Source organism: Salvelinus fontinalis, chromosome 9 (assembly GCF_029448725.1).
Source record: "Salvelinus fontinalis isolate EN_2023a chromosome 9, ASM2944872v1, whole genome shotgun sequence".
Lineage (NCBI taxonomy): Eukaryota > Metazoa > Chordata > Actinopteri > Salmoniformes > Salmonidae > Salvelinus > Salvelinus fontinalis.
In genome coordinates this window covers 33331217-33357456 of record NC_074673.1, presented here as the reverse complement: position 1 = coordinate 33357456, position 26240 = coordinate 33331217, and the positions used below count along the sequence as shown (strand labels likewise).

Below are 26240 nucleotides of genomic sequence, written 5' to 3'. Positions count from 1 at the left end.
TCTACGCAGACGACACCATTCTGTATACTTCTGGCCCTTCCTTGGACACTGTGCTATCTAACCTCCAAACGAGCTTCAATGCCATACAACACTCCTTCCGTGGCCTCCAACTGCTCTTAAACGCTAGTAAAACCAAATGCATGCTTTTCAACCGTTCGCTGCCTGCCCCCGCACGCCCGACTAGCATCACCACCCTGGATGGTTCCGACCTAGAATATGTGGACATCTATAAGTACCTAGGTGTCTGGCTAGACTGCAAACACTCCTTCCAGACTCATATCAAACATCTCCAATCCAAAATCAAATCTAGAGTCGGCTTTCTATTTCGCAACAAAGCCTCCTTCACTCACGCCGCCAAACTTACCCTAGTAAAACTGACTATCCTACCGATCCTCGACTTCGGCGATGACATCTACAAAATAGCTTCCAATACTCTTCTCAGCAAACTGGATGCAGTTTATCACAGTGCCATCCGTTTTGTTACTAAAGCACCTTATACGACCCACCACTGCAACCTGTATGCCCTAGTCGGCTGGCCCTCGCTACATGTTCGTCGTCAGACCCACTGGCTCCAGGTCATCTACAAGGCTATGCTAGGTAAAGGGCCGCCTTATCTCAGTTCACTGGTCACGATGGCTACACCCACCCGTAGCACGCGCTCCAGCAGGTGTATCTCACTGATCATCCCTAAAGCCAAAACCTAATTTGGACGCCGTTCCTTCCAGTTCTCTGCTGCCTGCGACTGGAACGAATTGCAAAAATCTCTGAAGTTGGAAACTTTTATCTCCCTCAACAACTTTAAACATCTGCTATCCGAGCAGCTAACCGATCACTGCAGCTGTACATAGTCCATCGGTATATAGCCCACCCAATTTACCTACCTCACCCCCCATACTGCTTTTATTTATTTACCTTTCTGTTCTTTTGCACACCAGTATCTCTACTGGCACATGATCATCTGATGATTTATCACTCCAGTGTTAATCTGCTAAATTGTAATTATTCGATTTATTGCCTACCTCCTCATGCCTTTTGCACACATTGTATATAGATTCTCCTTTTTTCTACCATGTTATTGACTTGTTTATTGTTTACTCCATGTGTAACTCTGTGTTGTCTGTTCACACTGCTATGCATTATCTTGGCCAAGTGGGAGTTGCAAATGAGAACTTGTTCTCAACTAGCCTACCTGGTTAAATAAAGGTGAAATAAAAAATAAATAAATGGTTACACGTGGGCTGAGGTTGTGAGGCCGGTTGGACATACTGCCAAATTCTCTAAAATGACGTTGGAGGCGGCTTATGGTAGAGATATTCAATTATCTGGCAACAGCTCTGGTGGACATTCCTGGAGTCAGCATGCCAATTGCGACCTCAGAAGTTGAGTTACCTGTGGCATTGTGTTGTGACACAACTGCAAATTTCAGAGTGGCCTTTTGTTTCCAGCACAAGGTGCACCTGTGTAGTGATCATGTTGTCAGCTTCTTGATATGCCACACCTGTCAGGTGGGTGGATTATCTTGGCAAAGGAGAAATGCTCACTAACAGGGATTCAAACAAAATTGTGCACAAGAGAGAGGATGGCTGTGAGCTGGAGAGGAGAGGCTGGACCAGGGATTGCAGTTACCTGATTTACAGGACATGACACACTAGCCAGGATTTATGACTGGCAAGCAATGCTCTGAGCATGCTTCTAAATACTGATCCTCTGATGCTCCCAGTCTCTTGATCTGAAGGCAAGGGGATATCTCCCAGAGCAACACAGATTCATCTACTACAGTACATGTTGTGCTGTATTAATGGTGATTCAATTTCAAATCATAATTACCCATATGTTTAACGATGCACAACTAATAATTCAATCACAAGATCCATTCATATTGTAGTTGTTGGTATATGATTCCCTGAACAATAATTCTCTAAGCTTTGTTCCTTGTAAGTCACTCTGTACAGTATGTGTTAATGTAGGTGTACCTAAGTGCAGGGGAAAGCTCTGCCAGGCACATTGTGTTTGTATGGCGTCTGTGCTGGTTTTACCGTGTGTGAGAGACAGGAACAGGGAGTATCCCAACTGTCTGTTAGCCTTTGGAAGCAGCAGCACACTGATTTTCATATGCCCATTTGAATCAGTGCAGAGAGGTAAAGCATTTTTGCTCTAGAGCTGTTCAGAGAGGGAGGTCGTAGACTCTGATGTTTGTTTCTGTAACCCCACCATAGCCATGATCTCTCCTTAATTACTGTCACATTACATGATGCTCCTCTCTCCCGCTGTCCTCTCCCTCTGGTAATAGTGCATATTACTCCAATTACAACCTGAGTCAAACTCTAGAGTTACTGTAGCACGCACCAGTCACCTTCAGTGCAGAAGCAGAGAGAAGCGCAACATTGCCATAATGGAGTCCTTTTTTGTTTTCGAGGAGATGGATAGTTTTTGACCTTGATTCCATTTCATTTATCAGAATACTCTCATTTTTTCTAAGCTTTTTGTTTGGCCGATAAATAATAGGAAGGCCATTACCGAAGCCCTACAAGTACTCTATATGTGGTCTGATCCATCTTGGATGTGCACCCAGTGGTGTTCACAGAAGACAGCAGAGCAGTGTTTCCGTTAACCGGATTTTGGCATATAAAAAATGTTAAAAGCCAATTTTAAATAAAATTGGCACAGACAGGCCTGGAGAAGAAGAAAAAAATCCCATTTTGAAATAATGCTTGTTAGCCTATTCATTTATGGAAATACCAGCAGATGTAAATACATTTGACCGGTCATGCTTATCAGTCAAGGTTAATTTGCATAATTTTGTGGAATAAAATTGCCGTGTGTGTAAATTCACTATGTCTTATTTATCACACGCGCACAGCATACAGATAGATACAGAGCCTTTGAGTGGACAGTCTGTCAGACAGCTGCTGCTACTGTACAACATCTCAAACAGCAGTGCATAGGCAACGGAAGGCAGGTTTCATCAGCGCATCACACACCACTTTGCAGTGAGCTGTAGGCATTATGCATTTTGGAAACATATATACATAATTGTTGGAAACCTGAAAATGTTAATACATATTATGAGGTATGTCTTACCTTGCTTTAAAGTAGCCTAGACAAAATCCGACCATATCCGTGGGGCAAGTTATTTTAAATAAACTTTCTTTCATTGTCCAGTAGCCAAAGGCACTATCCTTGTCATATTAGCAACCCATGTTAGTTTGTTGCATATTAGATCTCCACTCTTTCTACAGTCGTGGCCAAAAGTTTTGAGAATGACACAAATATTAATTTCCACAACGTTTGCTGCTTCAGTGTCTTTAGATATTTTTGTCAGATGTTACTATGGAATACTGAAGTATAATTACAAGCATTTCATAAGTGTCAAAGGCTTTTATTGACAATTACATGAAGTTGTTGCAAAGAGTCAATATTTGCAGTGTTGTCCCTTCTTTTTCAATACCTCTGAAATCCGCCCTGGCATGCTGTCAATTAACTTCTGGGCCACATCCTGACTGATGGCAGCCCATTCTTGCATAATCAATGCTTGGAGTTTGTCAGAATTTGTGGGTTTTTGTTTGTCCACCCGCCTGTTGAGGATTGACCACAAGTTCTCAATGGGATTAAGGTCTGGGGAGTTTCCTGGCCATGGACCCAAAATATCGATGTATTGTTCCCCGAGCCACTTAGTTATCACTTTTGCCTTATGGCAGGGTGCTCCATCATGCTGGAAATGGCATTGTTCGTCACCAAATTGTTCCTGGATGGTTGGGAGAAGTTGCTCTCCGAGGATGTGTTGGTACCATTCTTTATTCATGGCTGTGTTCTTAGGCAAAATTGTGTGAGCCCACTCCCTTGGCTAAGAAGCAACCCCACACATGAATGGTCTCAGGATGCTTTACTGTTGGCATGACACAGGACTGATGGTAGCGCTCACCTTGTCTTCTCCGGATGCCCCAAACAATTGGAAAGGGGATTCATCAGAGAAAATGACTTTACCCCAGTCCTCAGCAGTCCAATCCCTGTACCTTTTGCAGAATATCAGTCTGTCCCTGATGTTTTTCCTGGAGAGAAGCGGCTTCTTTGCTGCCCTTCTTGACACAAGGCCATCCTCCAAAAGTCTTCGCCTCACTGTGCGTGTAGATGCACTCACACCTGCCTGCTGCCATTCATGAGCCAGCTCTGTACTGGTGGTGCCCCGATCCCACAACTGAATCAACTTTGGGAGACTGTCCTGGCGCTTGCTGGACTTTCTTGGGTGCCCTGAAGCCGCCTTCACAACAATTGAACCGCTCTCCTTGAAGTTCTTGATGACCTGATAAAAGGTTGATTAAGGTGCAATCGTACTGGGAGCAATATCCTTGCCTGTGAAGCCCTTTTTGTGCAAATCAATGATGACGGCACGTGTTTCCTTGGAGGTAACCATGGTTGACAGAGGAAGAACAATGATTCCAAGCATCACCCTCCATTTGAAGCTTCCAGTCTGTTATTCGAACTCAATCAGCATGACAGAGTGATCTCCAGCCTTGTCTTCGTCAACACTCACACCTGTGTTAACGAGAGAATCACTGACATGATGTAAGCTGATCCTTTTGTGGCAGGGCTGAAATGCAGTGGAAATGTTTTGGGGGGATTCAGTTCATTTGCATGGCAAAGAGGGACTTTGCAATTAATTGCAATTCATCTGATCACTCTTCATAACATTCTGGAGTATATGCAAATTGCCATCATACAAACTGAGTCAGCAGACATTGTGAAAATTAATATTTGTGTCATTCTCAAAACTTTTGGCCACAACTGTACATTTCTAAACAATATTTTAATCTCTGTCACATGAAAACGTTTGCTTTTGACAATGTTTTTTTCTGCTAATTGCATTATGAAACAAACATTTGCACGTAGCATACTGTCTTGTGCGCAGTGCTGCACTTATAATGTGATGAAATAATAGGTTATCAACATTTTAAGTTAAAGGTTCTGTGATCTAGCCAGGCCTACTGGTTGAATGAATTTAGGATCTGTTGTCCCACACCTGTCCCAGAATCTGTTGGGAATAGGATATTTCTTTCTCGACAAGCTGACCAATAGAATAGGTATACTTTTATACTATGGGGATAGTAGATTGGCATAGGCTACTGATTTTGCTGTTCATTACTGTTGTTGGCTGAGCATAAGTAGCCTAAATGTGGGCATCGGAATTCGGTAAGAAGGACCACATCCTTGCATCCTGACTTGCATGTTCTGTTAAGATAAATCACATTTAGATTATGATAATTCATGTCATTCTGAGCAAGGTGGGTGGACGCCAATAATCAGATTACGCACCCAATGCGTATGGGTCCGGTAAATTTCTGAAATGTCCAGTGCCGTATTTTCCTAACTGAAACCCTGCAGTAAAGCTGGCTGACATCATCATGACAGTGGCCTGAGGATGAGGGGGGCATGATCTGTGTCAGTCCTGAACCACTAACTCTGATTCATACAGCCAGCTGTCAGACACATATCCATCCACATCCCTTATCATCCGCCACACCAATGGTATTATTCACCTTTACCTGCGACCTATGTACTGTATACTGGTGTTTTCTGTGTGTGTGAGTGAGTATGACCTCATGGTGCATTGTTTGGGCTGAGATAAGGAGAGAGCATGTCAGACGCAAGCTGATCTCATGTCTCCAACCATCCTCACTAGATCAGATCACAAACTTACAGTACACAATTACAGTTGAAGTCGGAAGTTTACAAACACCTTAGCCAAATACATTTATACTCCGTTTTTCACAATTCCTGACATTTAATCCTTGTAAAAAATCTCTGTCAGTTAGGATCACCACTTTATTTTAAGAATGTGAAATTTCAGAATAATAGTAGAGAGAATGACTTATTTCAGCTTTCATTTCTTTCATCACATTCCCAGTGGGTCAGAAGTTTACATACACTCAATTCGTATTTGGTAGCATTGCCTTTAAATTGTTTAACTTGGGTCAAATGTTTTGGGTAGCCTTCCACAAGCTTCCCACAATAAGTTGGGTGAATTTTGGCCCATTCCTCCTGACAGGGCTGGTGTAACTGAGTCAGGTTTGTAGGCCTCCTTGCTCGCACACGCTTTTTCAGTTCTGGTCACACATTTTGTATAGGATTGAGGTCAGGGCTTTGTGATGGCCACTGCAATACCTTGACTTTGTTATTCATAAGCCATTTTGCAACAACTTTGGAAGTATGCTCGGGGTCATTGTCCATTTTGAAGACCCATTTGCGACCAAGCTTTAACTTCCTGACTGAGGTCTTGAGATGTTGCTTCAATATATGCACATAATTTCCCTCCATCATGATGCCATCTTTTTTTGGGAAGTGCACCAGTCCCTCCTGCATCAAATCACTTGCCCAACATGATGCTGCCACCCCTGTACTTCACGGTTGGGATGGTGTTCTGCAGCTTGCAAGCATCCCTCTTTTTCCACCAAACATAACGATGGTCATTATGGCCAAGCAGTTCTATTTTTGTTTCATCAGACCAGAGGACATTTCTCCAAAAAGTACGATCTTTGTCCCCATGTGCAGTTGCAAACTGTAGTCTGGCTTTTTTATGGCGGTTTTGGAGCAGTGACTTCTTCCATGCTGAGTGGCCTTTCAGGTTATGTCAATATAGGATTAGTTTTACTGTGGATAGAGATACTTTTGTACCTGTTTCCTCCAGCATCTTCACAGGGTCCTTTGCTGTTGTTCTGGAATCGATTTGCACTTTTCCCACCAAAGTACATTCATCTCTAGGAGACAGAACGCGTCTCCTTCCTGAGCGGTATGACGGCTACGCAGTCCCAGGGTGTTTATACTTGCATAGTTTTGTTTGTACAGATGAACGTGGTACCTTCAGGCGTTTGGTTCATCCTTGGGAGCAATTTCCAAACTTGTGGTCCACAATTTATTTTCTGAGGTCTTGGCTGATTTTATTTTGATTTTCCCATGATATCAAGCAAAGAGGTACTGAGTTTGAAGGTAGGCCTTGAAATACATCCACAGGTACACCTCCAATTGACTCCGATGGTGTCAACTGGCCTATCAGACGCTTCTAAAGCTAAGACATCAATTTCTGGACTTTTCCAAGCTGTTTAAAGGCACAGTCAACTTAGTGTATATAAACTTCTGACCCACTGGAATTGTGATACAGTGAATTCTAAGTGAAATAATCTGTCTGTAAACAATTGTTGTAAAAATGACTTTTTAGTAGGTGTTAGGACATCGGTTAGTAGATGTCCTATCCGACTTGGCAAAACTATAGTTTGTTAACAAGAAATTTGTGAAGGGGTTGACAAACGAGTTTTAATAAATCCAACCAAAGTGTATGTAAACTTCCGACTTCAACTGTAAGTGCAATTTCTCAATCAAGAATTTTGTTAGGACTGTCTGGGAGTGGTCTGAGAGGGGAGGGGAAAACTGAAAACTAGATGTTATTGGCAGAGAGGTTTGGAACTAACTCTTAATGGTCTATTAACTAATTTACCGTCTGGTGATATCACCAGGCAGGCCAAAGCTCCATCCCACCAAAACAGGCAGAAAATTTAGGCAATCTTTCTAAATAGCTCTTACACTAAAAGGGCATTATCATAATTCTCACAGTATTAATCCAACCTCAGTGTGGAAATACAGTATATATATATATAAAACAAAGAAAAATCTAGTTTTTGATGGCACTGGGCCTTTAACTACGTTGGGTTCCGAATATCAAACGAGACAGGGGTTACTTCACTCTGTCAGATGAATCCACATCCACAGATGGTTTTGGAACCAAAAATACTTTTTGGGATGGATAGGAGGAGAGCAAATCTGTAGTAGTAAACATACTGTAATCACACGCTTTTCTGTATCACTATTATACATTCATACAAACATGCTGCACATAAAACTCAAGCAATTGCACACAGAAGGCAAGGGCAAAATCAAACACAATACCTTCCTAATAGTCTTTGCATATCAAGACAAGATGTCCTTGTTTAAACCACTTCCCTTTTCAAAACACTTAGCCATAGTTTGGCCTATTTGTGTTATGCTGATGAAGGAGGACCCAAAAGCGACGTAATAGAAACAGAGTCTTTATTCCAGTCTTAGACAAAAAACGATACTCCTGATATATCTAAGGTAAAAAACAAAACAGGAAAACTGAAATCCTCTCGTCAGTAGAGATGAACGACTGGAGACGCGACCACTAGACACCTGCTCACACGCAGCATCTGATGAAGGCAAAAACACGACAGGGCGGAACAAGGACACAGAACAGCAAACATCAAACAAGAATCCGACAAAGACAGAAGCAGAAAACAGAGGGAGAAATAGGGACTCAAATCAGAGGGCAAAATAGGGGACAGGTGTGAAAGAGTAAATAAGGTCGTTAGGAGAATGAGAACCAGCTGGGAGCAAGAACGGAACGATAGAGAGAGAGAGCGGGAGAGGGAAAAAGGAAGGAGGAGAGAGAGGAAATAGAAAGAGGGAAAGAACCTAATAAGACCAGCAGAGGGAAGCACAGGGACAAGACATGAAGATCAAAGACAAAACATGACAGTACCCCCCCACTCACCAAGCGCCTCCTGGCGCACTCGAGGAGGAACCCTGGCGGCGACGAAGGAAATCATCAATCAACGAACGGTCCAGCACGTCCCGAGATGGAACCCAACTCCTCTCCTCAGGACCGAAACCCTCCCCCTCCACTAAGTACTGGTGACCACGTCCCTGAGAACGCATGTCCATGATCTTCCGTTCCTTGTAAATAGGTGCGCCCTCGACAAGGACGGGAGGGGGGGAGGGAAGACGAACGGGGGCGCGAAGAAAAGGCTTGACACAAGAGACATGGAAGACAGGGTGGATGCGACGAAGATGTCGCGGAAGAAGCAGTCGCACAGCGACAGGATTAACGACCTGAGAGACACGGAACGGACCAATGAACCGTGGAGTCAACTTGCGAGAAGCTGTCGTAAGGGAAAGGTTACGAGTGGAAAGCCACACTCTCTGACCGCGACAATACCTAGGACTCTTAATCCTACGTTTATTGGCGGCTCTCACAGTCCTCCCCGCTGACGAAGGCAGACCGGTAATAAAGTCTAAGGCGATCTGAGACCATGGTCGAGAAGGAATGGGAAGCGGTCTAAGACGACCGGCAGGAGAAGAGTTACCTGACTTAGTCTGCGCGCAGTCCGAACAAGCAGCCACAAAACGGCGCGTGTCCCGCTCCTGAGTAGGCCACCAAAACCGCTGGCGAATAGAAGCAAGCGTACCCCGAACGCCGGGGTGACCAGCTAACTTGGCAGAATGAGCCCACTGAAGAACAGCCAGACGAATAGAGACAGGAACGAACAGAAGGTTACTAGGACAAGCGCGCGGCGACGCAGTGTGAGTGAGTGCTTGCTTTACCTGTCTCTCAATTCCCCAGACAGTCAACCCGACAACACGCCCTTCAGGGAGAATCCCCTCGGGTTCCGATGGCGACAATCGATGAGAAAAGTAAGCGCAAGGATGGACCTTATCGTCAGACTGGAAGCGCTGGGACAGAATGGCTCCCTCGCCCACCTCTGAAGCGTCAACCTCGACAATGAATTGTTTAGTGACGTCAGGAGTAACAAGGATAGGGGCGGATGTAAAACGCTTCTTGAGGAGATCAAAAGCTCCCTGGGCGGAACCAGACCACTTAAAGCAAGACTTGACAGAAGCCAGAGCTGTGAGAGGGGCAGCCACTTGACCGAAATTACGAATGAAACGGCGATAGAAATTAGCGAAACCGAGAAAGCGCTGTAACTCGACACGTGACTTAGGAACAGGCCAATCGCTGACATCCTGGACCTTAGCGGGATCCATCTGAATGCCTTCAGCAGACAGATAATCATCGAGAGCCTTACGTTCGGGAGCCGACAGAGAGAATAATCTACCCCGAGGAGAAGTGGTCCCCGGATGGAGATCAATACAACAATCATACGACCGGTGAGGAGGAAGAGAGTTGGCTCTGGACCGACTGAAGACCGTGCGTAGATCATGATATTCCTCCGGCACTCCTGTCACATCACCAGGCTCCTCCTGAGTAGAGGGGACAGAAGAAACAGGAGGGATAGCAGACATTAAACACTTCACATGACAAGAAACGTTCCAGGAAAGGATAGAATTACTAGACCAATTAATAGAAGGATTATGACATACTAGCCAGGGATGACCCAAAACAACAGGTGTAACAGGTGAACAAAAAATCAAAAAAGAAATGGTCTCACTGTGGTTACCAGATACTGTGAGGGTTAAAGGTAGTGTCTCATATCTGATACTGGGGAGAGGACTACCATCTAAGGCGAACATGGGTGTGATCCTCCCTAACTCTCTGAGAGGAATGTCATGTTTCCGAGCCCATGCTTCGTCCATAAAACAACCCTCAGCCCCAGAGTCTATCAAGGCACTGCAGGAAGCAGCCGACCCGGTCCAGCGTAGATGGACCGACAAGGTAGTACAGGATCTTGATGGAGAGACCTGAGTAGTAGCGCTCACCAGTAGCCCTCTGCTTACTGATGAACTCTGGCCTTTAACTGGACATGACATGACAAAATGTCCAGCAGAACCGCAATAGAAGCAAAGGCGGTTGGTGATTCTCCGTTCCCTCTCCTTAGTCGAGATGTGAACACCTCCCAGCTGCATGGGCTCAGTCTCTGAGCCGATGGAAGGAGATGGTCGAGATGCGGAGAAGGGAAACCCCGTTAACGCGAGCTCTCTTCCACGAGCTCGGTGACGAAGATCTACCCGTCGTTCTATGCGGATGGCGAGTGCAATCAAAGAGTCCACGCTGGAAGGAACCTCCCGGGAGAGAATCTCATCCTTAACCTCAGCGTGGAGTCCCTCCAGAAAACGAGCGAGCAACGCCGGCTCGTTCCAGTCACTGGATGCAGCAAGAGTACGAAACTCTATAGAGTAATCCGTTATGGATCGATCACCTTGACATAGGGAAGCCAGACCCCTGGAAGCCTCCTTCCCAAAAACTGAACGATCAAAGACCCGTATCATCTCCTCCTTAAAGTTCTGATAAACGTCAGAACACTCAGCCCTTGCCTCCCAAATAGCTGTGCCCCACTCCCGAGCCCGCCCAGTAAGGAGTGATATGACGTAAGCGATCCGAGCTCTCTCTCCAGAGTATGTGTTGGGCTGGAGAGAGAACACAATATCACACTGGGTGAGAAAGGAGCGACACTCAGTGGGCTGTCCAGAGTAACATGGTGGATTATTAACCCTGGGTTCCGGAGACTCGGAAGACCAGGAAGTAGCTTGTGGTACGAGACGAAGACTCTGAAACTGTCCTGAGAGATCGGAGACCTGAGCGGCCAGGGTCTCAACGGCATGACGAGCAGCAGACAATTCCTGCTCGTGTCTGCCGAGCATTGCTCCCTGGAACTTGACGGTAGTGTTGAGAGAATCCATAGTCGCTGGGTCCATTCTTGGTCGGATTCTTCTGTTATGCTGATGAAGGAGGACCCAAAAGCGACGTAATAGAAACAGAGTCTTTATTCCAGTCTTAGACAAAAAACGATACTCCTGATATATCTAAGGTAAAAAACAAAACAGGAAAACTGAAATCCTCTCGTCAGTAGAGATGAACGACTGGAGACGCGACCACTAGACACCTGCTCACACGCAGCATCTGATGAAGGCAAAAACACGACAGGGCGGAACAAGGACACAGAACAGCAAACATCAAACAAGAATCCGACAAAGACAGAAGCAGAAAACAGAGGGAGAAATAGGGACTCAAATCAGAGGGCAAAATAGGGGACAGGTGTGAAAGAGTAAATAAGGTCGTTAGGAGAATGAGAACCAGCTGGGAGCAAGAACGGAACGATAGAGAGAGAGAGCGGGAGAGGGAAAAAGGAAGGAGGAGAGAGAGGAAATAGAAAGAGGGAAAGAACCTAATAAGACCAGCAGAGGGAAGCACAGGGACAAGACATGAAGATCAAAGACAAAACATGACAATTTGTGTGCTGAACTAAATACAACCACCATGATTAACCATTAATCTGAGACCTTCACTCTAATTTTGTGATGAAACTAATTGAAACTCTTCCAATAATAACACATCTTCAGACTGGCCTTGTGTCCATGAACAATGAACCATGTTTGGCCTTCTCTACAGAAAATGCATTGCACAATCTAATTCAGTACAAGGATTTTGTAAGGTCATCAGTAGCGGCTTTGAAAGTACAGCATCAATGGAATAAAATATGGTTTTAGAGGCCCACTGTACTATAAATAAGGCCAACGGTTCAGCCACCAGCAACATTAAACAACCAGGAAATTCACCATTTGACCCCTGCATACAGGAAACATATCTCCAACAGTAACGAGGAGCAGTCTGTTGTGTCTCCACTGACCCTGACTCAGAGAGGATATAGGCTTTCCTCTGTCATTTGAAGGTACAGATACTGACAGAAATGGTCAATCTTGCCCTCGTCGGAGTGGGGAGGGAGAAAGCAGCTCCTTTCACTCCATCTAAAAATACCCAGCAAAGTAGAACATCCTCCAGCAATGCATCACACGGATCCTCTGCGATACATGCAATAAATAGACCCCTGTTTCCGTGAGCATTTAAGTGGAAACCACTCAGCCATTTGGTTGAGCTAATATGATGGCTTACCTCTACAAAACCTCCATTGATACTCAAATTGGGTCAAATTGTGAAAAATTGGAATTGTGAAAAACTGAGTTCAAATGTACAATCGTGGCCAAAGGTTTTGAGAATGATGCAAATATTAATTTGCTGCTTCAGTGTCTTTAGATATTTTTGTCAGCTGTTACTATGGAATAGTGAAGTATAATTACAAGCATTTCATAAGTGTCAAAGGCTTTTATTGACAATTACATGAAGTTGATGCACAGAGTCAATATTTGCAGTGTTGACCCTTCTTTTTCAAGACCTGTGAAATCCGCCCTGGCATGCTGTCAATTAACTTCTGGGCCATATCCTGACTGATGGCAGCCCATTCTTGCATTATCGATGCTTGGAGTTTGTCAGAATTTGTGGGGTTTTGTTTGTCCACCCGCCTGTTGAGGATTGACCACAAGTTCTCAATTGGATTAAGGTCTGGGGAGTTTCCTGGCCATGGACCCAAAATATCGATGTTTTGTTCCCCGAGCCACTTAGTTATCACTTTTGCCTTATGAAAAGGTTCGCCATCATGCTGAAAATGGCATTGTTCGTCACCAAACTGTTTCTGGATGGTTTGGAGAAGTTGCTCTCCGAGGATGTGTTGGTACCATTCTTTATTCATGGCTGTGTTCTTAGGCAAAATTGTGAGTGAGCCCACTCCCTTGGCTGAGAAGCAACCCCACACATGAATGGTCTCAGGATGCTTTACTGTTGGCATGACACAAGACTGATGGTAGCGCTTACCTTGTCTTCTCCAGGCAATTTTTTTCCCGGATGCCCCAAACAATCGGAAAGGGGATTCATCAGAAAAAATGACTTTACCCCAGTCCTCAGCAGTCCAATCGCTGAACCTTTTGCAGAATATCAGTCTGTCCCTGATCTTTTTCCTGGAGAGAGGTGGCTTCTTTGCTGCCCTTCTTAACACCAGGCCATCCTCCAAAAGTCTTTGCCTCACTGTGCGTGTAGATGCACTCACACCTGCCTGCTGCCATTCATGAGCAAGCTCTGTACTGGTGGTGCCCCGATCCCGCAGCTGAATTAACTTTGGGAGACTGTCCTGGCGCTTGCTGGACTTTCTTGGGTGCCCTGAAGCCGCCTTCACAACAATTGAACCGCTCTTCTTGAAGTTCTTGATGATCTGATAAAAGGTTGATTAAGGTGTAATCTTACTGGCAGCAATATATTGCAATTCATCTGATCACTTCATAACATTCTGGAGTATATGCAAATTGCCATCATACAAACAGAGGCAGCAGACTTTGTGAAAATGTATATTTGCGTCATTCTCAAAACTTTTGGCCACGACTGTATTTGGCTAAGGTGTATGTAAACTTCCGACTTCAACTGTAGCTAAAAAGCTATGTTTGTTTCTTTTTTACTATTTTAATTGGGGGGAAAATCACGGTATGGTACTTCATTGTTACCCAGAAATGATATGATGTTGAGATAAAAATGGCTGCATTGGACCTTTAAAGATATGGGTCATAATTTGCTGCTGCACGTTCTGACGATAAATCTGACCTTTATCTGTGGATGTACTGTATTTATGATGGCGGATTAATGCCTCTCCTACCAGGCTGTTCTTCACACCTACACTATTTTCCAATTTAGATGTGTTACACTCAAATTGATAACTTGCGTGGCATTCAATTCAGAAGTAGCACATGAGGCTACCGGCCTTGAAATCAGATTAAATGAACATACCTGACCTTGACTTTCTGCCATAGTTAAGTGCAAATGTTTGTGGTAGGTTGCGTCGTAGTCATGGGGCTTGAATATTATTTGCTCTTGAGAGTTGGTGTTGGTATGATATGGATTCAATAGAATCTGGATGTAATGTATATTGAACAAATATATAAACACAACATGTAAAGTGTTGGACCCATGAGCTGAAATAAAAGATCCAAGAAATGTTCCATACGCACAAAAAAAAAAGATTTGTGCACAAATTTGTTTCATCCCTGTTAGTGAGCATTTCTTCTTTGCCAATATAATCCTGACAGGTGTGGCATATCAAGAAGCTGATTAAACGGTATGATCATTACACAGGTGCGCCTTGGCTGTGGACAATAAAAGTCCACGCTAAAATGTGCAGTTTTGTCACATAACCCAATGCCACAGATGTCTCAAGTTGAGGGAGCATGCAATCTGTTATGCTGACTGAAGGAATGTCCACCAGAGCTGTTGCCAGAGAACTGCCAGAGAAGCCGCCTTCATTGTCGTTTTAGAGAGTTTGGCAGTATGTCCAACTGGCCTCACAACTGCAGACCACGTGTAACCACACCAGCCCAGGACCTTCACATCCGGCTTCTTCGCCTGCGGGATCGTCTGAGACCAGCCACCCGAACAGCTCATGAAACTGGAGTATTTCTGTCGATAATAAATACTTTTTGTGGGGAAAAACTCATTCTGATTGGCCGTGCCTGGCTCCCAGTGGGTGGGCCCGGCTCCCAAGTGGGTGCCCCTGCCGAGGTCATGTGAAATCCATAGATTAGGACATATTGCATTTTTTTCAATTGACTGATTTCCTTATAAAATCGTTGAAATTGTTGCAATTGTTGCATGTTGCCTTTTATATTTTGTTTCAGTATATCAAGTCGCCTGCAGCTTCCAGGGAGTTATTAGTCCCATGTTGTTCAAACCTAATATAGGTAATGCTACAGACCAGAGCGTGAGGGATATCCCATAGTCCTTGTCATGTTTATGAGATGACCAACAATAGATCTTCTGTTGATGTTTGCACAATCTCTTATAGTGCACCTAAGCATCACTTCACTAAGCATCAGAGATAGCGAGAGAGAGAGATAGAGACACCCCTCTCTCTGCCTAGAGGTGATCCCAGGAGACATGCCCTGGGCCTACAGCAGATTGACCTGTCTTTTAATCAGAGGGGAATAAAAAATGGGGGGCTAATTTAGAGCACGAGTGGAGAAATGAGAGAAAGGAACCCAAGGAAAGCATTCATCAGCATGTTCTCCTTAGTACATGGAACCTTTCATCCTTCAATCTCCAAGCCTTTCAGAGAAATGCTGATGATGGATTTATGCTCAAACCACTTCAGCATGCAAGGAACATATTAGTGTAATTAACAATCATAATGATTAGGCCAGTGTAAAAATAAAATGTAAAAAATTCACTTTTTTTAAATGACTATTCAATGAATTTGAGATTAATGTACAGTTTAGGTATTTGCATGTTCTTAGACAAGACCATTAGTTTGAGGTCTGAGGTTGTTTTAAATCTTATTAGAGCTTGTTAAAATCTTCTTATCTTAACAATGACTAGGCTGGGATTTGGAGCTGGTATGCTAATCCACCTTTGATCCTGATATGGCTCTAGTTGTACTATTTACAACTAGTGCTGCTGCCGAGAGGGTTGATTCTTTTAGTAAAGCCAGATAAATGCTTTTAAATCTTGAACCCGTATTGTTTTTGTATTCTAATTTGCTAATAGAGGATGAGCGCTGTAAAGAAATGACATGTTTATGATCCTATTCTTATGGTCTTTGTCTGCCATTTTAAGATTCTGTTTGTCTTTTCTCTACCATGACCTAAATTCATTTAGTTGTTAAGGTGATTGGGATGGGTGTTTTTGTTTATCTATTGTCGTGTCTTTGGCTATGCCGGATTAAGTGATATGACATGCTATTCTATAAAATCCTTTCTCCGTAATAACTATTACCTGATTGAGCTAATCATGTAAATGTAATTAACTAGAAAGTCGGGGCACCACAAAATATTATTTATAGAGCTGTTATCTTCCGAATAAACTCTTAAAGACCTAGTAATATTTTACATCAATAGCAGTCAATATTAATCGTCACCTTATTTCAGTCTTATCTGAAAGTTGTAAATTCTTGGTTATCTTCCGAACCCTGGCTAACAAGTTGAATCAGCAATTCAAAATTGGGTTTAATTATTTATTTACTAAATACCTAACTAATCACACAGAATTATATATACACAGAATGAATCATACCTTGATTACAAATGATGTCATAAAGGAAAACGTCCCTAGCGGACGGAACAGATATGACAGCTGGTTACACAAAAGAAAAGGGGGCTGGGTTTGAGTGAAAGAGCGGGAAGACTTGAGGAACCAAGAAAGAAGCCATGCTATCGTAAATACAGTATCTTATGCATTTCTAAATTACTGCCCATTTGGAAAAGGAAAATGCAATAAATATTTACTCTGAGCTGCGCTTCGGTAGGTTGGTGGTAGATGGAAGGCCGTGTTACCCAACCGAGTCCTTTGTCCTTTGAAGAATGTCTCTGCTGGTCAATTGGATACGTCGTAGTAACGTCGTTGTGTGGTAGACGGGATACTCTGTCTGCCCTAATTTACGTTTGCAGCTGCTGTTGCTAACTCGACGTCTTGGAGGTATCACTTCTGTAGTGAATAAGAGTTCAAAGTTCATACCATTCGCAACCAAAGCTCACGCTGATGTTGGCTTAGTTCTGTAGTTGACATGTTAGTCCTTTTTAACGCAGAGGCTGCAGACCTCACGTACTTGGAACAGGAAGGTTACATTTTCGTCAAGGGCTTATAGTGCAGGGAGAAAAGGGGTGTGTTTCATAATTTACAACCTATGTCGCTTCACGTGGGCGGGCCACTGAGTCGGGCCTAATTCACTCATGAAAACCCAATTCTCAAATTTTAGAAGCTAAGATCACATTTCATCCCATCACAAATAATTTCATATTCAAACATTTAAATTGAACAACAATTCCATGTGAATCCGATAACTCTGTGTAGACTTTCCACTGTAGAGTTTGTCAATCTATCATTGATGAGAATGTCTCAGATGACAACCGAACTGACGTCATATTCATGAAGTACCAGCGCAGATGTTCAATTGGTCGGATTACCAGAATATAGTTCATTTCCCCCCACCTTCTGATGTTCCCAGAATCTCTATGTTAACCAAGGGGTTTTCAAATTTCACATCAGTAGGGTAGAGAGAGGAAAAAGGGGGGAAGAGGTATTTATGACTGTCATAAACCTACCCCCAGGCCAACGTCATGACACTATGTAGCCTGACCAGGGTGTTGCAAGAATACAGAATTTTGTCTAGATTTTGGTGTTGCTAGAATAAAGAATAGAATTGAGAGGTTTCTGTTTTCTGTTACTGCCTCATTTGATTGTAAACCAAAAATGTTTTATTATGGTGTGTGTACTGAGTGCATTAATAAGGGATCATAGCTTTCGCCTGGTCAGTCTATGTCATGGAAAGAGCAGGTGTAGGTCAGGTTATTTTGGTCTAGTGCTGAGCGATTAACCGAAATGTCTGTTATTTAACTTTTTTTAAACAACTAATTGACCGACATCGGTTAAATTATTTTAATTCCATTTAGTTCAGGGGTTTTCTGTGAACTTAATGTGCACATTGCACAGTTTCTCTAGAGATAAATCAGACCAAGAACGAACTGTGCGATTTAGTAGGGTGTTGTAGTTTCCAACATGCCAATATTCTACATAGTTTTAGCACGCTTTCTGCGCTATTAACAAATTGAACTGGTACATTTCTTTATTTACTGTATGCAAGAAAATATTCTGCCTATTTTTATATTTAATATAGGGCAGACATACAAGTTCCCTACCTTCTCCCCTTCCACTTGACTTGTCAATTTCTGTGGTAATGCTGCAATCAATTGGTTGTATTGAGCAAACATTCTAATACATTTTCGATAGCTGCATGTGTGACAACTCCACTAGCTTCCCACTGGGCACAGACGTCAATTCAACGTCTATTCCACATTAGTTCAACGTAATTTCATTAAAATGTCATGGAAACAATGTTGAGTCAACCAGTGTGCGCCTAGTGGGTTATTTTATTAGTATATTCATAATCACTGCACATTTGTGCAGCCAGTCTAATTGGTTTTGAACACATTTGAGAGGGTTCATCAGTACTGTATGTTATCATTTGACTTTAAATATCCTCTTTTAAGCCATCAAGCAGCTAGCTAGCTGTAAGTGTGTATAAAAAAACAGCTTGAAGTCATGGCCACAGCTATCTTCTCAATTACCTATAGTCTGACTTTAATTTTGATATGGCATGAAAAAATATTTCATGCAGTTTACTATTCTGTTATTAGTCTTAAAGCCACCAAATACTTGAACTGCATTGTGGCAGTTTGTTGATGATGTCCCAATTCCACAAAACATATTGATCAGCTATGGTCAAACAAGCTCCAATGAAGTGATCATGTCAGGCCAACATGTCAGGGCTCCCGTGTGGCGCAGCGGTCTAAGGCACTGCATCTCAGTGCTAGAGGTGTCACTGCAGACCCTGGTTCGATCCCGGGCTGTACTGGCCCTGATCGGGAGTCCCTGTTGATTGTTTAACTATTTGACTGGTGCTGTAATGGTCCACCAGGCTGAGTTGCAGACAGTGCCTGGGTGTCCTCATGAGCTCTCCTCTCTGCTATTGTTATTACAACAAATCATGTGACACATACTGTATCCCTTCCAGATGGCTCCTGACTTCAGCTCTTAATAAATTGTCCATGTTTACACTGCCCTCCCAGCTGCTCTTAGACACTTTCCTTCTATTTGCAGATCTCTAATGTGTTGAGTACTACACAAACCTAACTTAATACTGGAGGCCCTGTGGATGGAGGAGAGAAAGCCCTGTTAATGGTATAAGAGAGGACAGGGGGCTGGTAATACTATTTTAAGTCCACTTTGAAGCATCATGTTGCGGGGATACAGTTGAAGCCCATTCATTCTGTATGTTGATATCTCTGGTTGTGATCTGCTGTCTATGCTGTGTCCTCTCTGCTTAGTAATGGTTCGGTGTCGGCCTGAAAGCAGAGCTAATGAGAAGCTTGCTGCCGTTGAGTGTTTGCCAGAGGAGAGAGAGGAGAGGAACTCGTGAGAAATGGGTTCTCGCTCTGCTGCTGCTACTGCTACCTCCTACTAGCTCTGCTCCATAGTAGTGATTATCCTCCGGGGTTTCCTCATGTGGCTGCTCCTGAGCTGTATCTCTTGCTCTCACTCTCTGTATTTCCTACCAGAGGAATGTTATCATTTTTCATGCATGATGTATTTATTTGATTCTATAAAGCTTTTTTTACGATGGGTGCCATCACCAATGCTTATCGGCGGCAAATGTAGACAGAGCTTTGTGCCTCCTACCCCTGCTAAGTGTATATATACCAAGGTCCCAACGGAATGTCTGCACAGTTTCTGCTTTCACAAGAAAGTTTTACACTTTTGATTATCCCCACACGGCTATACTCTACTGCACCCTCAGGCCTGTGTGTGGCAAAGTCCATACTCGTGTGTGTGTGTGTGTGTGTGTGTGTGTGTGTGTGTGTGTGTGTGTGGCCTGGGTTAGCTGAGCCTCATGCGGCCTGTCTAACAAAGAATAACCATACACCTGAGCCACAAAAGTGTTGCAGGACCCCTGTGGCAGGCTGTATGGAGCAGGTCCCATGCAGAGCCATTACCTCTACCTCTTTGTGCTGATGGACTATCAGTAGAGAAGAGGCTTGCAGGGGGGCTGCAGGAGTAGGAGATAGTCACTACTATGAAAGACTGCTAGTTAGGGGGGCTGCAGGAGTAGAGGAGAGAGTCAATACTATGAAAGACTGCTAGTCAGAGGGGACATCATTCACAACCACGTCATTGGAAATATTTTTTCTGACAAAGATTTTGAGCAGATTTGCACTTGGATATACTTGTAATTGCAGATTCTTTACCCACTTTCTGACAGATTCAAACATAACCCAGACATCCAATAGCTCAGGCCCGTGTTCTCGTAGTTACCCATCTCATAGCCCTCTCTCTCTCCTCTCTTCAGATTGTCCTAAATATATTTCCTCATCAGGCACATTCCAATAAATCCAAACAGTTTCTCAATCTAACCGTTTGTGTCCCATGCTTCACCTATGGCCAATGGACTGTGTGGTATAACGCTCACATGAAGTAATATGCATTATAAACCTGGGGAAACTGCTGCTTTTTGTTCTATGTTGCTCTGTCTGTATGCTACGTCTTGCTTGTCATATGTTGCTATGTCTGTATGCTATGTCTTGTTCTATGTTGCTATTGTCTATATTGTAATTGTTTTTAATAACCTGCCCAGGGACTGCAGTTGAAAATTATCCGGCTGGCTAAAACCGGCACTTTTACTGAAACGTTGATTAATAAACTCAAACTCAAACACGGTTTGAAAAAATTAACTGCAATTTATCTTTTAGCTCGGCCTTTTTTATTTTCCGAAATTTGCACTAAGAATGGCATAATCATTTTCTCTGAAATGGCTCACAGCTATATCTGGACTCTAAATGGAGTCAATTTGTTTATTCACAAGCACAGCTTCTATATGACCTTTGTCATTAAGAGGAACACAGAATGTCAACTCATTATCCATAATACAGTGTTGCCTTGTATAACATCTGAAAATGTTATTGTCATCCGGATTTGACAGTGCACTGGGTAAAGGAAAAAATTCCTTAACTATATTCTGAACAAAAACATAACTGTTTGAGAGATCCATTGTGAACGGTTTTTCCTCCTGGCTAAGGGAGATATAAATCTAATAAATGGTGTCATTAGAGTTTTTTTCTGCATGTTTTCTCAAGTAGGAATAAGAACTACAGTGTATTTCAATCGGTTTGGCCTTAAATGGACGACATAACACCCACTGGTTTGACTCCGATGTCTGCTTGTAGGGAGAGAGGGCAAATAATGATGATACTCTATAATGTCATCATTCAGGTAGAAGATATAACCCTATTTGGTAAAAGACCAAGTCCATATATTTTTTTTTTTTTTTTTATGGCAAGAACAGCTCAAATAAGCAAAGAGAAACGACAGTCCATCATTACTTTAAGACATGAAGGTCAGTCAAGACGGAAAGAACTTTGAAAGAATCTTGAGGTGTAGTTACAAAAACCATCAAGCGCTATGATGAAACTGCCTCTCATGAGGACCGCCACAGGAAAGGAAGACCCAGAGTTACCTCTGCTGCAGAGGATAAGTTCATTAGAGTTACCAGCCTCAGAAATTGCAGCCCAAATAAATGCTTCACAGAGTTCAAGTAACAGACACATCTCAACATCAACTGTTCAGAGGAGACTGAGTGAATCAGGCCTTCATGGTCAAATTGCTGCGAAGAAACCACTACTAAAGGACACCAATAAGAAGAAGAGACTTGCTTTGGCCAAGAAACACAAGCAATGGACATTAGCAATGGACACAATGGACAAAAAATCTGTCGTTTTGTGTAGAGACAAATGTGAGATTTTTGGTTCCAACCTCCATGTCTTTGTGAGACGCAGAGTAGGTGAACGGATGATCTTTGCATGTGTATTTCCCACCGTGAAGCATGGAGGAGGTGGTGTGATGCGGTGCTTTGCTGGTGACACTGTCTGCAATTTATTCAGAATTCAAGGCATACTTAACCAGCATGGCTACCACAGCATTCTGCAGCAATACACCATCCCATCTGGTTTGGGCTTAGTGGGATTATCATTTGTTTTTCAACAGGACAATGACCCAACACACCTCCAGGCTGTGTAAGTGCTATTTGACCAAAAAGGAGAGTGATGGAGTGCTGCATCAGATGACCTGGCCTCCACAATCACCCGACCTCAACCCAATTGAGATGGTTTGGGATGAGTTGGACTACAGAGGGAAGGAAAAGCAGCCAACACATGCTCAGCATATGTGGGAACTCCTTCAAGACTGTTGGAAAAGCATTCTAGGTGAAGCTGGTTGAGAGAATGCCAAGAGTATGCAAATCTGTCATCAAGGAAAAGGGTGACAACTTTGAAGAATCTCAAATATAATTAGATTTTTTAAATACTTTTTTGGTTACTACATGATTCCATAAGTGTTATTTCATAGTTTTAATGTCTTCACTATTATTCTACAATGTAGAAATTTGTAAATAGAAAGAAACTCTTGAATAAGTAGGTTTATCCAAACTTTTGACTGGTACTGTATATATCCAGTGTCCATTTTATACACATTTCCTTGGCTAACTCAGAGTTATATCTGAACTGATCCGTTTTGTTTTTTCCAGGTGTGTAGGTTGGCAACGCCAATACACCACCAATCAAGATGGTGGCCCTTTCACTGAAGATCTGTGTCCGCCAGTGCAATGTGGTGAAGACCATGCAGTTTGAGCCCTGCACTCCTGTGTATGATGCCTGTAGGATCATCAGGGAGAGGGTTCCGGAAGCCCAGACTGGCCAAGGTGAGAGATTGGGGAAAGCTACTGTTAATGGGTAATGTCAGAACGTTTCACATGCATAAGGATCACTTTCACTAAGAAAAAAATTGAAATACAAAAACTACACAATTACTTCTTTTTTTTTTTCCATCAGTCTGTACTAAATACTCCAGTGTCATTGTAATGCAATTGTCAAACAAGGCATTAGAGTGCCTGACCTCCAGGTCTGTCTGTCTGTCTGTCTGTCTGTCTGTCTGATAAAAACTGTTCAGAGCATTTTAAGCAGGAGATAAAAATCGATGTCACCCACAGCATTGCTTTCTGACTACAGACAGACAGAAAACGGTTTCAAAACAGTCGATGCGCTCTGTCTGAGGAAGCTGATTCAATCTGAGTCTGTGGGCGGTATTCTTCCCTGGGGGAGGTGTTAGCTAGGCATGCTGGAGAGGCTCTTTAAGCTGTGAGCTCTCGTTAGGCTTTAGGACAGATTCATATCAGCTAGGCTAGAGGGTCTGATGGCAGACATAATTACCCTTCTTTCCCAACTGAATGTCATAACATGGATTATTCATGTGAATGTCAATGAGATCAGAAGAAGAGGCATCCTATGTATCATAAACAGTAACTACATGAGATGCAGTTAAATAGCATTGTCTTGTCAACATGTGTTCACTTAGTTGGCTTTTGCCATTTAAACAGTCAATCAAGCAACTGTTTCCATTATTAAATGTTACCCTAACACGTTCTCTGCTGTGTTTTTCAGCCTCTGATTACGGCCTGTTTCTCTCTGATGATGATCCCAGAAAAGGAATCTGGCTGGAGTCTGGGAGAACTCTGGATTACTACATGCTCCGGAACGGGGTAAAGCCCAATCATAGAGCCCAGGGCAGAGTCCCATCAAACATTCAATCAAAGGACTGCATATCATTCCCCTCTTTCCTTGTTTCTCAGGATGTCTTGGAGTACAAAAAGAAACAGAGGCCCCAGAAGATCAAGATGCTGGATGGGGCAGTTAAAACTATCATGGTGGATGACTCTAAAACTGTGGGAGAGCTGCTTGTAACCATATGCAGTAGAATAGGTGGGTAACCTCTCCAACTGGAATCTACACAAGTCAAACCATCGACTAGACTCTCAGAGTAGGAGTGCTGATGTTACAGGTACCAGTTTTGGGACTGGTGCAGCAGATAATAGTTCCTGTAACACAGGATAAATTATGAAACGGGAGAACGTGGGTTCTCTTTCTAAGATTCTCTCAATTATTTTATTCAACATTCTCTCAAGTGCAAATAGTATTTTTTCGTCTTTTCAGTGTATTTCAATGTTGTTGTTTTTTTTAACGTATATTTAATTTGTCTCCTAATCCCTGACATATTATTTCATAAACATATTAAACAAATATTAAATTCCAATCCAATTCACATCCTAAAATTCTTTACATTTATACCCCAAACACATTTACTCTTAACTTTTATTCACCTGTTTACAGTAGGTTATAATTCTGTAGTTTACTGTTGTCCACTGTAGCCCCATAGGAGACTAAAACATGAAAGCCTTTAAAGACTGGTATAACTCATTAGAAGTTACTTTATACCCATGCTCAAAATACAGTCACCCAGTGTAAGAAGGGCTAATAGAAAGACAAGGCGATTGCAAATGACATTAATGCTAGTTATTGAAAAATGACTGAACATGCTAGCATAGTATTAACCGAAGCTAGCAACCGACTGACCGGAGCTGCCAAAAGCTATCCGGAGCTAGCTAATAGCTAACTGGAGCTAGCTCTAAGCTAGCAGCTTTTCTGACATTTTACAGTACAACAATTACAAAGTTCTTAAACAGCACAGTTACAACATTAAATTGTCAGGAGTGTCTTTTTCAAAATAACAATGTTCAGGTGTTAACCATTTGTTTTTTTCTAGATCAAAGGAATGCACAGCCATCATTTCATTTTATACTCGACATGCGTTTTCTGTCTAGTACGAAGTTACACAATTACTATGTTGTTCAAACCCATTACATTCACTTCAACAGGCAAGTTACATTGAATACCACAATATATTTTTGCACTTTACTGATCTGTAACACGGGATAAATTATGAAACAGGAGAACATGACTTTTCTTTCAAAGGTTTTCTCAATTATGAGAACACACAGGTGCAGGACCGCATACAGTCCCAGTGCGAAGTGAACACGTCTCACTGGCCAACATTAGTATAAATGCATTGCAATGGTGAAACCTTGGAGGACTGACATTTCAGTAAAAACATTCTTCCCCAATACAGAGAAACAATACATAAACACAAATGTGACCATACATTTTGTGTGCGTCACACTGATCTAGGACCTGTCCATATACTCTAATTCAATAAGATCTAAAAGGCAAAACAGATCCTAGATCAACACTCCTACTCTGAGACCTTTTGTGGATACGGGCCCTGATCCTATTTATAGCTCACAGTTACTGGCTCCGCCATACATTATGGATGCAGATTCCCTAGCTTTTAGAACATTATATTTAGCTATGGCACTGGTATAGTCAAAGTTTTATACAGATATTTTTGATAGGGGAAAAAAGGCTTTTATTACACCATGTTGAAATTATGAGTGGTAATTGTGAAGCCAAAGACTGTGCTGTCCTCTCCTGTCATGTAGGTGTTCCCATAGCCATATACTGTATTTCAATTACGCTGGGCTGCCTGTGCCCAAACTCAATTGGGTGAGGAGATGAGAGATGTCTGGCAGATCTCTTCATTGGCTGGTGTTTGTTTAGAGGGATTTCTGCTTGGCTTCTCCTCTTCTGAGTTCCCACTTTAGTTTTCTGGCTGCTCTCCCGTTTCCCCCACTAATACTTCTGATATGGCACAGCTCAAAGTGCTGGCTCTGTGCTCTAAACTGCTCCCTCTCTGAGAGTTTCCCGGCTGCCTCTCCTCTTCAGGAATCACCAACTACGAGGAGTACTCCCTGATCCAGGAGGCGGTGGACGAGAAGAAGGAGGACGGTCATGGGACTGGCACCCTGAAGAAGGACAGGACTCTGCTCCGAGACGAGAGGAAGATGGAGAAGCTCAAAGCCAAGCTTCACACAGATGATGACTGTGAGTTTGAAAAGCACTTCCAAAAGAACAATGTTGTTTGTAGTCCAGTATTACATGCTTCCAGTCATCACCTCTACCCCTCTATCATTAAGTCCAATTTCTCACATTAGTAAGTAAGTCCAGTATCATCTCATTTGAACACGTTTTATACCTCAACTCAGTCATAGTACTGTATCAATGTTTCATGAAATTAAGATTGTAATTTCTGTCCCTTGGGGGTAAGATAACATTTGGAAAACATCATTGTATAAATCATCCTCAAACCATCACAAAATCTATTGTTATTCTCAGCAGAAGGTTATGCAAATTACTGC

General features: G+C 42.8%; 1 protein-coding gene across 3 annotated transcripts in view; it reads left to right on the top strand.

Annotated features, from left to right (window-relative positions):
* LOC129862464 (talin-2-like) overlaps positions 1–26240 on the top strand; it is a 147328-nt gene that overhangs the window by 58133 nt on the left and 62955 nt on the right. For all 3 annotated transcript variants that reach the window (XM_055934174.1, XM_055934173.1, XM_055934175.1), the window contains 4 exons: positions 22680–22853; positions 23593–23690; positions 23781–23910; positions 25768–25926. In XM_055934174.1, the coding sequence (XP_055790149.1) occupies positions 22718–22853; positions 23593–23690; positions 23781–23910; positions 25768–25926 (523 nt within the window). In that variant the 5' untranslated portion in view covers positions 22680–22717. The remainder of the gene's footprint in view (positions 1–22679; positions 22854–23592; positions 23691–23780; positions 23911–25767; positions 25927–26240) is intronic.